Source organism: Amblyomma maculatum, chromosome 5 (genome assembly GCF_055883805.1).
Source record: "Amblyomma maculatum isolate TAMU_Amacu chromosome 5, ASM5588380v1, whole genome shotgun sequence".
In the NCBI taxonomy this organism is placed as follows: Eukaryota; Metazoa; Arthropoda; class Arachnida; order Ixodida; family Ixodidae; genus Amblyomma; species Amblyomma maculatum.
This window is the reverse complement of record NC_139348.1, coordinates 131,279,905-131,295,161: the sequence shown is the minus strand read 5'-3', so window position 1 is coordinate 131,295,161 and position 15,257 is coordinate 131,279,905. Positions and strand designations below refer to the sequence as shown.

General features: G+C 46.6%; 1 protein-coding gene across 1 annotated transcript in view; it reads left to right on the top strand.

Moving 5' to 3' along the window:
- Positions 1 to 1,055: 1,055 nt before the first annotated feature.
- Positions 1,056 to 15,257, top strand: part of LOC146189565 (acetylcholinesterase-1-like) — a 30,745-nt gene continuing 16,543 nt past the window's right edge. Inside the window, exons 1-7 of the mRNA XM_084605297.1 lie at positions 1,056 to 1,282; positions 2,563 to 2,972; positions 3,537 to 3,587; positions 6,193 to 6,218; positions 6,783 to 6,916; positions 10,220 to 10,554; positions 13,430 to 13,652. Of these exons, the coding sequence (XP_084461423.1) occupies positions 1,056 to 1,282; positions 2,563 to 2,972; positions 3,537 to 3,587; positions 6,193 to 6,218; positions 6,783 to 6,916; positions 10,220 to 10,554; positions 13,430 to 13,652 (1,406 nt within the window). The remainder of the gene's footprint in view (positions 1,283 to 2,562; positions 2,973 to 3,536; positions 3,588 to 6,192; positions 6,219 to 6,782; positions 6,917 to 10,219; positions 10,555 to 13,429; positions 13,653 to 15,257) is intronic.

Genomic DNA, 15,257 nt, shown 5'->3' with positions numbered 1-15,257 from the left:
GGGATCCAAATCTCGACTACAGTTTTGGTAGATGCGGTAAGCTTGGCGAGCAGTCCACCCTTGCTGGACGTTCCGACAAGCCCCTCGCGAGTCGGTTATTATGTATTTAGAGGAGGAGTCAGAGGCTGCGAGGGCGATGGCAACTTCTGAGGAAGCGCCGAACAACTTTGGGTTCAGGCGCGGGAAGCAACCTAGCCTTGCACGTCAAGTATTCTCATTGTCTCCATTGGTTTCACCATGCCAGTATTATCGGTACAAAAAAATCAAAACCTCAGCATGAGCGGCAGGAAGCGGTTTTAATTAAAAACAATAAACAAGCGCGCGTATGTAATCGATCAGTTGTTGTCACCAAAAAAAGTTCCAATTTTTTGTGTTTTTTTGTCATAAATGCCTTCTTTCGGTTTAGTCGGAGCACGTTCCTGCATATGACAATACGTCTTTGTTATTTCTTTTGTTTCTACTTTTTAATAGGTAAGCCTTGTCCTACGTCTGTCTTCGCTGGTTCCCTACTAAGTAAACTAAGTTCCCAATCTTGTTGGTAGGCCAGTAAATGCGACAATCGACGTACCACGCTGGCAAAGGACGTCATTAACCTCCGAGGAAAGTCGCTCATATAGCCACACCGACCTGTCTTGACTAGCTCGCAAAAATACAAACCGTTTGCTTTTTGCAACACTCGAAAAACTATGTGCAGCTAGCTCTGATGTTGTTTTTTTTAGGTCTATACTTGCACGAACTCACCGCGGGGAGTCGGGCTGAGAACCGAGGCTGCCACGTATTGAAGCTCAAAATACGTTTTGTAGTAAAGTGATCGAAAGCAGCAGAGTGACAATGTAATTCGTAACTTCATTTCTATGAGGCGAGATGAGTAACTCAACGAGCGAACGATTGACGTGTAGGAAGCAGAAATATTTGAATTTGATCCGACCATGTGCCTAAGAATAAAGAATGCATGAAATCATTGCTGAGCTTTCATCTTCGTCCGTTCGCTGAACCGCATCCGTGGCGGTGAAGGGGAAAACGCTGTCAGTTCGTCGGCAGAAGAAGAAGACGAAATGGCGGAGACACCGGTCCAGGGCGGCACAGCTGACCAGAAGCTACTAACAGCCTCCGCGGTTAACCAAGGGCACACCAGTGAAGAAGGTGTCACCAGCGTCGTTGAGAGTTCCAGAGCACGCCACAGCAAGAAGCGCAAAGGCCGCAAACTGGGACCCGACAGAGTGCGCAAGGACCACAAGGAACGCCACAAGCGAGACATTGTAGCGCCCATGGAAGGCCATGAGTGAGTGCTCAACGTCGCGTAACTATATTAGAGTTAAGTTCAGTTCAGTCGTTCAGTCGTGTCCGACTCTTCGTGACCCTAAGGACCATAGCACGCCGCGCTTTCCGGTCTCTCACTATCTTCCTAACATCACATAACTTCATCTGCAGCGCCTCGAGGATGCCATCTAACCATCGCGTTCGCTGCCTACCCTTTCTCCGGTGACCCTCAACCTTTCCCAACATCAAATCTTTCTCCAGCGACTCCTCTCTTCTCATCAGATGACCAAAGTAGCTGAGCTTTAACTTTGGAATTTGACCCTCAATGAGCAATCAGGGTTTATGGTTGACAATATTAGAGCGTATAGGAATTATTCACATGACGTCATTGTGGCTCTGATGGCCGCCATGTCGCCGGGGGCGCCCAATGTCAAGGCGGCGAAAGATGCTCCAGACGGGCATCGGGCTATCAGGGGTGCACTGTGGGTGTGTGCGAAGATTTAACCGCTGTAGACCATTGGAAGCATCTTTCAATACGTGAGAGATGAGTGAGAGAGACTAAAACTAGACAACGCGCACGTGCCTTGGATATCCCCGTCAATCCTCTCCTCATCACAGATTTTTTAAGCTAACATCAATAGCCCCGAACTAATCGGTTGTTGTAAACGCTGCTTGACCTCTCCCCTCTCAGCTCAGCACACGCCGGCGCTAAGAAATAATGAAGAAAACAAGCAGTGACTTGGGAGCGTCCAATGAGTCGACGCACCTAGCAAGCCCAGATGACGTCATCGGGGAAGAAACGCACAGGGAGGTGTCGCCCTAGTCGGTTCCTAGCGGTCACCAGAAGCACTTCTCATTTTTTATTTAATTATAGACTCCATGCAAATCCTTTCAATTTCCAAAATAGTACCTTGGTGGTCTAGTTGGTGCATTGAAGTAGTATAACGAAAACAGCACAAAAACTATGACTCGACAACTCAAAACAAGCGCTGATGGACGCCTACCCTCTCTTGTCATGTACTTTTTCGCGCTTTTTTCGTTACATTCTTTTTACAACTGATTCGAATACTCACAAAGACCATCTCTATGGATTTCTTGCTTTAGGATATGACGCAAGTTCCGTGTCAGGTGGCATTTAATAAGCACTGATATCAACCAGGAAATGGGTTCTTTCCATTTCGTTTAAATCGAAACTCGATCGCCAGAGCCAACGTTGAATCTGGGTTATTCCGGGATTGAGAATTCCCTTTTGCGGAAAACTTCTCTTTTCTGTCAATTTCGTTGTATTGTCATGTTTTCAAGGGAGGAGCTGTCTCCACCTGTGTCGCCAGCGTCACCCAAAGCCAGCACAGGGCGGTCCACATCAACGGTAACTGCGGCTGCTCCTCATCAAAGCGAAACTCGGCGGAGGGCATTCAAGTCACACGTCAAAGAAGATCCCAAAGATTCGTCGGGTCCGGTCAATAATAGTGATGCCAAAAGTACAGGCAGTGCGTCGCCACCAACTCAGAAGAGAGCCGAAAACCATGGTTCGCGCCAACAAACCGAAAACGAGACACAAGAGGCCGGGGAAAAAGAGACGGAGCTACGCAAAGAGCAAAGCGGGGAGCAGCAGCGGACAGAAGGTCTGCCAGATGCACTCGTTGTGGAGGCGCCTTCTACTAAACAAGAAGCAGAATCATGGGAACCACACCCAACCGCAGTCAAGGATGGTAAGAAACATATTGACCGCTGCCATTTCTCGGCTTTAAGCACTGCTGGTATCATTTCAGGCAAATTTGCTGTCCTGTCATTTTGCTTGGGATGCAGACACGTAATAAAGGCAATTATTCTTAGCACGACAGTTTAGTGTAAAAATTTGCTTTGAAAGTAAGCAGTTTTTTAGCCCGGGATGGAACGCCTAAGCTGGCACAGGACCCAGTTAAAAGTAGAGGCATGGGAGAGCTAGGCTTTTGCTCTTCAGTGGTGTAGTCAGGCTGGTAATGATGATCAAAATGGCGAGACACCTAATAAATGCAATGATTTACTCAACGTGAAAGTAAGAAGGACATTTTAAGCGTCCGATGCGTTAATGATTTCTCTAATTTCCAAAGAAACTTGTGCCTGTCTTCCAGGGCAACATCTAATGAAGCAGGGATGGGAGCCCAGGAGATTTGTCTGGGTGAAATCTGAACGTTGGCTAGCCGCTTTGATGCTCCCCTCCCGTTCCTTGCTCATTTGACCTGGTCAAGGTTCCTATATTCTTGTTTTTGTTTTTCATCATGGTTATCTTGCAGGAGACGCAAGCACTGATTTGACGATAAAGAGTCCTCAACTGTCCGAATCAGGCAAGTGCCATGAATGCCTGCAATCGAAACCTAAGCTCTGTTGGAAAACGCTATAGTGAGGGCGCTATCGGTTAGAGATTATTCAGGGTTGAATATTTCCGTAATTATTTCAGTCGCCTCTTGTTCTTATCGATGATGGAACAACGTAATTTTTCCCGTTTCCTCCCCCTAACCAACTTACTAGCTTCTCGTACTCTTATTAGAGATATATTTTTATCGATTTCTTCGTTTCGCCTCATTCCGCAGCAAAGTATCCCGCTAAATTTCATGGGGATTATTTACAGCTAAGCAAGCAGACAGCGAAGTGGCACGGTCTGCATCGACGAAAGAAAGCCCAGGGACAATGGAAGCGTAAGTGAGCTACCGGCCTGTCCTCCAGAACTGATGCTTATTAGTATTTCCTATTTAACAGTATATTTATGGGTTCCTCTTAAAACACACTGCTCCTGCAAGAAAAGCTCCACAAAGTCTCCATGAATTTCTTGCCACATATATGCTTCGTTAAATCGGGAACCTCTTCTGAGACAGAAAAAGGTACTAATACCATGAGCTCTTGTGGAAGGTAACGCAGTCTGTCCAAACGGCAACCGAATACGACTGCAATGTATATTAAATTTTACTGAAGAAATGAGGGAGATGTGGCGCGTTATGCGTGACTCTATTCAGAGGGGGTGAAAAATTTCGAGAGCACTGTGCAATCTCACTGCAGAAATGCGAAAGCCTAAGCGTTGCTGGTGCGCACGGTGCATGACGATTGCTCTCATTATCGTTATCGACTGAATGCACCGTCATTATAATTGCTAATGCCATCATTGTCATTATCACTAACTGCAGCTTCATTGTCATCGCTACTATCATCCTCAAGGTATACCAGGAGAATTATGACTTGCGTTTCACGATCCCAGGCGTGGCGCAGTTGGTTAAAGCGCTCGGCAGGGGATCCGAAGGATGGAGGTTTGATTCCCGGTGGAGGCAGGATTCATTTTTAAGTGTACTCATGGTAGGCAAGGAGAATTATGATGTGCGTTTCGGTTGATGACTTCATTTGATTGACAGCTATAGTGGGACAGGACGCAGGACGCTAAACCCCACAAACCAAAACAAACCACGAAACGAAACCTATTTATCATCTCGGCTTGGTTTTCACTCTGCGATATACTTTAAAAATAATAAAACTGACTTACAACTGTGGCCAGGATACACTTGACGTACGTTGACGCAAAGCCACTTTTCTCCTTAGTTGAGATTAAATGGCTACCTGTTAATGACAGAAACTGTCACCTTAGGCGAATTGCGACTCCACAGCAAGCATGTATGCATTTTACTTAAATTGATTTAACGTGGTTATATCCATAATGGCTAAAAACAGCGTGCAGGTGTAAATGTGTAATAACATATTGAAGGTGTCTACAGCTCTGTCGACACTTTACGGAGGGAAGTTACGGGCGCTGCCTCTTTGCTTATAGCTCCTTATCGCGCTACCCTTGAATGTCCCTGGGTCACAAAATGTCTGCTGCTTTTATTTTCAAAACAGAGGTTTAGTTTCAACAAATATATGTGAAACACCCACACTTGGTCGCAGTTTTTTCTTATGGCCAAAACAAAAAAAATCAGAAATTGGAGTGTTTGGAACAGCATAGTAAAATGGATTTATTTCCTAGAGTCGCTAATAAAGAGGCAGCAAGACGAGGTATAAGCATATGTGCACAGTTTTTCTAAACGTTGTCACTGTTAAACACTAAACTAAATTTCGATTTGACCTGTACGCGTACTCTATGACCCGACTTACTGCTCATGGGTTACTACCCACGCCGCTACGTAAGAAGTGTACAGCTGCTGACGAAAGTCGATGGAGCATATTATTGACTTCATATATTTTTCGCGGGCTGTCTTGTTGAGATTACCAGCAATGGTTATGTCCATTGTAACATTGGACCCAAATTAAGTTTTTCATTTTTTTCGCGGACTTATCATTTATGTCCACTATCGGCAAGACTTACAGAACGGAAGAGAACGGAAAGTTTACTTATGTGCATCTGTACGAACGCTGATCAAAGGTCGCGCTCTGAAGTGTGCGACAATTATATGCCCTGAAGGAAAGTATGACTGAATATTTTCAAGTAATGATAGGCGGAACATGATATAAAGACGCGTGTCACACAGTGCAGCAACATTTTTCGACGCATTTACACCGTTCCTAAGGCATCGATTGTTCGACGTACTTGCACTAGTGACCTCACCAAACACTCGTAAATCTTTCGGATGACACTGCGCCACAAACTGGAATATATTACTGTTCTGGAGGTTACCAGCTCATTACATCGCTTAGTCACCACCGTGTTTTTCCCTCCGCACAAACGTTGCAGGCGGCTGCCCACGAGGCGGAAAATGGTGGCGCTTCTAGTGGCGCCACCCGGTGGGCACAATGTGAACTGCCATCTGTAAAATTCCTATATAAACAGAACATATGTGTAAGATAAGCAACTCTCCAAGCAGCACATAATCGCTCCAATCCTTTTTTTTTTCAGTTTCAAGCACCAAAAATCAATGTCCGTAGCTCACAGCGTGGTCATCAGCTCTGCTGTGATTTTCCTGTGCTGTGCAGGTGTGGCCATTCTCGTCTGGCTACAGGTACTGTCTTCATTAAGCACACGCATATATACTCAGGTCACTCGATGTAAAGTGTGCAGCAGTAGTTATTATCGCGATGTGTGATCATAGACTCACTTCTGCATAAAAGTGGCCAGCTTAGATTTTATGAATATTGACTAAATTCAAGAATTTTTCTTGCTGCTTTCCTTCACTTCTGATCGTTTAGTACGCCTACTTTTAAATTTGTCTTTGAGTAACAATTTGTTGTCTGGCTGCGGCCTGGGTCCGTATTCCGAGTTTACGTCGTTTCCAGAAGTGTTGTTTTCGCCCTGACCTCGAGCCATCCGATTGGCGGAAACACCGAATCTGGATATCAGTTCCGTCGCCACCACTTCCAGCTCCGGCGTTTCCACCAATCAGGTAAGGCGAAAATGCCGAAAACGACACTTGTGAAATCGACGCAATGTCAGAATTCGGGACCCGGCTTTCATTTGGCCCCCAATGCTGAGCCTCGTACTTTCGGCTTATAATGGAAAACACGATGCTTTTCTCTCCATGAGCCGTATACAATTTTAATGCGCCTTATGTATTTCCCTGAACCAGGTGGACTATGTGGAGGTGCGTCTCAAAAGCGGACGCTCCGTGCGTGGATACCGGGCTGTAGTCAATGGCCGCTGGGTGTACACCTTCCTCGGAATTCAGTACGCTCAGCCACCTGTCCACGACCTGCGCTTCAGGTAACATTCCCCAAGTGGCACTAGTCGCACGCCTGCTAGCGTATTTTATATCCGTGTATACGCAAGAGCAGCGTTCTTTGGGACTAGTCCTTCGGCTGTGGTCTTTGAAAAGAGGTGACCACGTTCTTCAACCTTACAACTCGTGTTCACAATTTTTCTCCCCCAATATGTTTTCACTGACGGCGCTTCCGTATGGATTTTCACGGATCATATACACGTGTACTGGAACGACCTGTTTCTTGCATTGGTATTGGTGAGTGGCGAATGGCCGACTTTCCCGCTACATGAAATTGGTTCCAGTTCAACTTGCGCGCCGCGGGCTTTTCGCTGAAAACTCAGCCGCAGAGGCAACTGTCGCCTGTTCTTAGCGCCGAATAATGTAGTGTTAACGTAGTACCTCGCATGACTGACTGTAGCTGACCATCTTCCATGATACCCCGCCGGGGTGGTGCAGTGGTTATGGCGCTCGACTACTGTTCCCAAGGATGCGGGATCGAATCCCGGCCTCGGCCGGCTGCTTTTCTATGGAGGTGAAAAGGAAGGCGCTCGTGTGCTGTGCGATGTCAGTGCACGTTAAAGAACCCCAGGTGGTCGAAATTTCCGGAGCCCTCCTCTACGGCGTCTCTCATAGCCTGAGTCGCTTTGGGATGTTAAACCCCACAAACCAACCATCTTCCATGATGCATCCCTTCTCTTGCCGAAAGCGTTGACACCACTCTTTTCATCCAGTGTGCAGGCCTCAAAACCGACATCGTTTCTGTTCACATATGATGACATAAAATTTGGAGGACGCTTAAGCTTCGCCTTCAAGAGTGGAACGCGATAGCGTTATTGCACCTCGTCGAGAAAACTTACTAAACGCAAGGGTATTGGGGCATCCTCGCACCGGTACCCGCGCGGCCCGAAGGGGAGAAGCGGGTGAGCGAAGATATAGTGATCTAAAGAAAGGAAAGACGCTTGATTCTACAACCTGTGAGGGTGCACGGCGAAACGTCAGGGGCGAGTGGCGCGCCACGTGTCGGGGCAGCGCCGCACATTGCGAGGAGGGGTTCTTCTGTGTTTGCCGCAAGATGGCTCTGCATGTGCGCAGAGCGCAGAAGAAATGTAGCGGAAACGTACTTCGCTACTCGTGTAACTGCGACTTCTGTAACATGCTCATAATTACCGATATACACTGCAGTATAACGTTCTACGGCATGTTTCTAAGGCAACACCGCATTCACTAGAAGCGCTTTTGTACCGCTTTCAAGCATCGAACTCGTGGCTGAGTGAGTGAAAAAAAAAATACTCGTGGCTGAGTGGTAGCGCCTCCGTCTCACACTCCGGAGACCCTGGTTCGATTCCCACCTAGCCCATCTTGGAACTTGCTTTTTATTTATGAAGTGCATGCCGGGATTTATCGCTCACTGGACGCCGACGACACCGGCTTTTCTGCGACACGAGCTCCTTAACGCTACCGCGTTAAAAGCGCATGTAAGGTGTGCAATCCAGTTGACTAACCTTCAGCAGATTTCAGGCCGCCGCCACTTAGGACAAATATTTTCTTTTAGCAGGCAATTGAAATGAGGAAGACGTTCCAATATGGAAGACAAATTCAAGTTTTTTTTCTGCACGTGTGTGAGAACCTGTACTGTTTGATGGGGGCTGGACAGTCTACCTTGTCCTCTTGTCTTAATTCTGTCATCAGGATCAGAATACGTACAATTCACTTAACCACAGACATTATTGAGAACGCCGACTACACATTCAGGATATGGATTGTGACTCCAGCTCCACCAGAGAGAAGTTTTCGTTACCAGGGCGACGCACTAATCATAGGTTATCGCATAGTACGGCGGCGACGTCTTTTACTTCGGTCAAAAAAAAAAAAACGTCGCTTATTATCGCAAAACATTTCCATGGACATAAGAGCCTATTATGGTCTTATCGCCATTTTCGCAATGCAGTATACATCTACATGTGATAGCAAATGCTTTAGCGAACCATTTAAGTAAACAAAGCAACCGATGGACTGACATATATTCCAGGGCTGCCAGATTCAAACAGCTGTTACCGTATACCTCTCACAGCTTTAGACTATATCTGCAGCCACTACCTGTCTACTTAGGACAGGTAGTGTCCGCAGGGCCGGACCACGAAAGGGAAATAACTAGGAGGATAAGACTGGGATGGAGCGCATTTGGAAGGTACTTAAACATTACGACTAGCAGCTTAAGAGGAAAGTGTATAACAGTTGCATCCTACCGGTAGTGACATATGGGGCTGAAACATGGAGGTTAACGAAAAGGGTTCTAATTAAGTTGAGGAAGGACCATGGAGCGAAAAATGGTAGTTATAACGTTAAGAGATAGGAAGCGTGCACAGTGGGTCAGAGAAATAACACAAGTTACCGATATTATAGTGGAAATTAAGAAGAAGAAATGGGCATGGGCAGGACATGTAGTGCGAAGAGAGGATATCCGATGGTCGCTTAGGGTAAAAAACTGAATTCCAAGGAAGGTAAGCGTAGCAGGGGGCAGCTGAAAGTTAGGCGGGTGGATTAAATTAAGAAATTCTCAGGGGTCAAGCGGATGCACCTAGCACAGGACCGGGTTGAAAGTTAGGCGGGTGGATTAAATTAAGAAATTCTCAGGGGTCAAGCGGATGCACCTAGCACAGGACCGGGTTAATTGAAAAAAATGGAAGAGTTCTTCCTTCGCCCCGAGTTGGCATAGCCCGGCTGATGATAATGATGATGATGACACTCAAGGTGCATCCTCATTTCTACTACTCGATGAACTCATTTGTAGTCATCTTGCTCTGGACTGGTTTCTTTGGAATTCGTGACAACCTCGCCTTGAATTTGCTTTTCCTCGCACTACTTAATTTTTCGTATTTTGTGTTAACGCGCAATACTTTGCGAAAGTCATCGTCTACGAATACATAAATAACTATAAAAGGTATTCATGCATTAAAGACACAGAACCACTTAATTACGGTCAGCACACATCCACGAATCATAATATTAAACGAAAGTTTGATATAGGTATACGAACAGCAATCAATAAATTTTGTTCTCAACTAGACGTTTAGGTACAAACTCGGTCCGTTCCTCAGGAGTGACTCTGCCACCACTGAGGGACCAAACGTTTGTACCGACACGTCAGGTTGAGCATAAAGTTTTTGGTTTACTTTAGTGTTTCTCAAACTTTATTTCAAAAAAGCCAACCAAGCGTATTTCTCGTTCAGATGACAAACCCCACAACATTGACACCACACCGATCAGTGACATCCACCAAATCCTCTTCCTCTTTTCGTTCCCAGGCAATCAGTGCCGGTGGCTGAGAACTATTCGCTGGTAACTGCGACTACCGAGGGCCCGCTTTGCCCGCAGCGAAACTGGTTACCGGCCAGAGAAAGCAAAGAGAAGGGCTGGCAGGGTGCCGAGGATTGTTTGCACCTCAACCTGTGGACACCCTGCATGCCTGACAAGGAGCTGACCGATTCGTGCAGTAAGCCGGTGCTGATATTTTTGTTCGCCGAGGGCTTCTACACGGGCAGCAACACGCGCTTCGATGGCAGCCTCCTGGCAGCCACGGGCGACGTAGTCGTGGTGGCGCCAAACTTCCGCCTGGGAGTCCTGAGTTTCTTCCACAAAGGTGAGCCTCCGTACCAGGGACATCGAGACCATCCCTCCACGCGTGGCGCATTGGTAAAGCTTTTATGCCAAGCATGTATGGTCGATTGGTCGAAAAGCGTTATACTCTAGTTTCGGCTCGGGTGTTGTCGGTAGTTGTGGTAAGTGTTCGGAACGTGGTAGGAAAAATGTATGCCTGAAGTGGATCGAAAAGTGCTAGGTAATTGATGAGAAGTGTAACACCAGGTAGGCATGTTTAGTTTCATCTGGCCGGATGGCGATGCCATCCAAAGCTGCACGCGTCCCGAGACATCGCGTTAGAGACTGTTGCTCTCTAAAAAACCCTGTTCCTGCAAGCAAACATACCTTTTAGTTTAACCATTTGCAAACACTTTCATCACCACGCGCAACATCTGGGCCCTATACACTTCGTATGTTTATGCGATACCAATGTCATCATAAATCGTTTCAATGTGCTTTACATTTAATGCATATCTTCACCAGTGATAAAGAAGGCGGCAGCGAATTGCAGGCTAGCTGTGGAACCTTTTCTAAGCTAAAGGTAATTATGTTAATACTGCTTTACACGTTGCGTTAATTCAAGCGATCAAGTGCAGGCAAACATTTTATAAGCAACAAGTGTAATTTTGGCCGAAGTGATGCCTACTTCCTTGAACCTATATATTTGTTTATGTAAAACGTGACACAGAGAAATGAATCAAGGAAGCGGGTCCACCTTCGTAACAGTGGCCAAATAACAGGAGCATATTCGGTGAAACAGATTGAAGGCGTTGGATTTGAAATGCCTTCTGATGTCACTATGTTAGTGACATTGGGTTCCAAAAAAAAAAACCTGATTTAAAAATTCTTAGCGTTGAATTATTTACGGCATGTTGTTTTATTAGTTACAGCCTCGCCGGGTTTGGTAATAATTTTGCTAAGAATGTCTTAAATAGAGCTAACAGAGTCAGGCAGTACTCACAGAAATCAAAGGAGCAGCGTTAACCGCTGTTTTTTAGAACAAAGATTGCATTTCTTACAAAATGAAAGCAGCAGCCCTTTTGTTCTGGTTTGCAAGTAGCCAAAGCTTTTCAAGGTTAGTTGAAATTTTTATGCTCGGGTTATAGCTTACTGTTACGGTTACTGTTACGGTTATAGCTTAGGAGGTCCCCCGGACAGTTTATGCTTCGGGACCTCCTTCTGTAATACTGATAATCCATGCACATGTACCTCACAGTGAAAATAAAGATGAAAGATGTATTGACGAATTATTCACCAAAAGCTGTAACAGGACAATTCTCGTTGAGAAAAAAAAACATGGGTCGGTATGGGCAGTAATCTGAGTTATTCTGCTGCGATGAAATTATTTTAGCAATCCATTTTTCCGTTCGATGATTGACACTCTTCAGTAAAGAAAAAAAAAAACTAAATTTCGACCAGTTATAAGGAAATCAGACTCCCCTTTGGGGAAGCTTTGTTTGAAAAGATTCTCGCGGGAAAAAAACGGAACTTAATTTATTCTCAAAGCTAAGAGCACTAATTCTGTAATTATCAGGAATTATAAATTCGGGCTAAAATTTTATCACTTTTAGTAGTAACGGCTACTGTAACAAATATTTTTCAAACATTGTGAGATTCTAAAGCAGTATGCAAATCTTCGCCTATCTGTCTCAAACACGCGGTCCCCGGATTACATGCCATGGCCATGCCTAGTGCGCTATCTCTTACCTTTTTACAGTACCGGTCGCTCCCAGTGCCTTACTTGCTGTTCGACGACTAGGCAGTTTCTGAGCAGAATGGAAGTTAGCCCCTTCCAACCAATCCTGCTTTAAGTCGCCTTTGACCTTCTCGGTTCAAGGCCGAAGAAAAAATTGGGTGTGATTTAGCTCTGGTTAAACCTGGTAGAGTAACGAGAGCTAGATACCCCTGGCTACGCTTAGGTTTCGCTTGAAAGTAAAACACGTGGGTAACGGCTTGAACTTTATTGTTTATACCAATGAAGGCGCTCCAGGGATCAGCAAAATAGTAAGACAGTTCGCACTTTGTCGATATCATGGTTAAAAACAGCAGAGTTTTGCTGAAGCGTTAAGTCTAGACTACTTCCCCATTTCGTGATGGTAGTCGGTTGTAGCTTGCTCAAATTCTTCGGCGCTGCGTGCTCTGACGTCACTCCGCGCATGCGCACAACTGACGAGGAGGGCGGCGTCTGCTCCGCCATCAGCGCAGCGGCGAGGCGCGCACACCAGCTGCGAGCTCTGACGTCACTCCGCGCATGCGTGCTACTGACTAGGCGGGCGGCGTCTGCTCTGCTGTCTGCGCAGCGGCGAGGCGCGCGGCACGCACACAAGCTGCGGGCTATGACGTCACTCTGCGCATGCGCACAGCTGGCGGAGCAGTGCTCCCACGGCTCAGCGCGCAAGCACGCTGACCTCGCGAAGCAGCTGGCGTAGTGAAGCTCTCGCTACAAAATAACAGGGACATATAAATGGCATGAGTGATGGCCTGCCCTCATCCTTTTCCCATTTCATCCTTTCCAGATGTCGGGGTTTGTTTGCCGACACTACCCGCATGGCGATTAGTTAGGGAGACCCTGACCTTTCTATCGGACGAGGTATAGATGTCGAACCTTCTCCTCTTTGGACTGCTTCAAAACCGTTTTCGTTGCGGTTACACAAAGCAGCCAATTACACAAAGCCTCCCAAAGAAAATCATGGTGACGACCAGCGCTCATTGAAACGACGCATACAGTCTAAATCCGGTTTAGTATTTCTGATTTCAGCCGTATTAGAACATTGCGCTTGACTTTCGCAAAGACATATTATGGTGAGGCAGCTCTAAAGTAATAGAAAATATGCATCTGTGTGTAAGCGACACGTTGTGGCGCCCCGCGTGTGCAGACGGCTTAGAGATGCCGGGCAACCTTCTGCTGTACGACCAGCAAGTGGCGCTGAAGTGGGTGCAACGTCATGTGGAACATTTTGGCGGCGACTGGCACAACACGGTGCTGATGGGCGCAGCCACGGGCGCCTGGGCGCTGGGCGCCCACCTGCTTTCTTACAACCCCTACTGGCGCTCTCGGCCCCTCCGCATGCTGCTGCACAGCGAGTCGCCGTTCCGCAGGTACCTCCACCGGGAAACATAATAAACTACCCATCTTTCGTATCTGCTGCATAGCGGAGAGAACACCGCTTCTTCGTTTACGCGAATTGTTTCTTTCCCTTTAAAGAATTTTAAAAGTAAATTTTGTTGGAATGCGATTTTTGGGAATATAAAGAAAAATTTACAAATATAATCCTCTTTTTTTTTTTCCAAGGTGTCGTACACCCTGAGGAATGCGCGGAAAACCTTCTACTACCCACGTAACTGCTTGAAAACAAATTCACCTACAGGTGACGCGGGCGCGATCCGGTTTAACGAAACGCCAGCTGCGACGCTGCATATAATGTGTCAATTGTGCAGGTTTGACAGCTGCTTTGCCACGTGTTGCTTAATGCGTCCGTCTCTAACTTGAAATGCGCACGTACAGTAGAGGCTGGTGAGTTGTGACGCAGCGTTTACGCTGCTACAGGGAAAACGCACTGATATGGGCCCCAAATTCAAAAGTCGTATTATGCGACCACTGCCATTTTTGTGAGAATGCTGTCGGACGAATATACGAACTTGACTAAAGGTGCGTGCGGCAGGAACTACGAGCTATGAATGAATGAACTTTTATTTGTAGAGGAAGGACTTGGACCGTTGTTGGAAAACGAGGAAGAAGAACAGGTCGGTGAAAGAAAATAATGGCAAGGGCTATGTCTGCTAAACTAATTATAGTCTTAAAGCAAGGCTTTTGCTTCATCTTACTTGTCTTAACTCGATGTGATTGCTTTTGCAAAAACTTTCTGTGGCTATGGGCTTAATGCGCTACATTTTCAGGTCGCATTCTGTGACCTGCCGCGTTAAATGGCGGAGGTTTAGCTACAGCATATCAGCTACGGTGCAGCAGGGCGCTTGATCGCGGAGGCCACCAGTGCAACCCTGCGTGTGGCGCCATCTGGGAGCTGCCGCGTCGAATGGCGGATGTCTAATCCTACTTAATCCTGCTTATAACCAGCGAAACCAACCGTCCTGATGGATCAGTAGCCGTGTTTACATGAATGCGACAGTTAGCGCATCGCATCGCAACCAGTTCCTAGCGCATCGCATTCATGTAAACAGGGGTAATGCGCTAGAAAGCGCATCGCATTAATGCGCCAAGCAGGGCTGGATTTAGAGGGGCAAGTCGACTTACCCCTCTCAATCTCAATAGGCGACATCGCGTTCTGCCACCGCCACGTTAGAGATGATGCGCTACATGTAAACGCTGTCGCATCCATTACCGTGAGGCGCTACTAAATGAGATGCGATACGATGCGCTACTGTCGCCTTCATGTAAACACGGCTAGTCAAGGCACAAAGCTACTGAACGCGAGTACCCAGGTGCGAACGCGACCGGTTTGAATCCGCTCCAATGGTTTTTCGTTTAGTGCAAAGCCCCACAACAGCCCACGGCCAATCAGCTGTCAGAATATATAGTCTCCATCACTTTCTCTGTTGGCCGAAAAACTTGAAAGACCCGTTTGGAAGACTCGTACATTGAAGCCGCTGTACCAGACTTGGTCTAAATTACCTGCGCGAGGCCACGTGTTGTAACCTAGCGAAAAAGCTTAGCCAATCAGAGCGACGACAGAAAGAGATAAATAT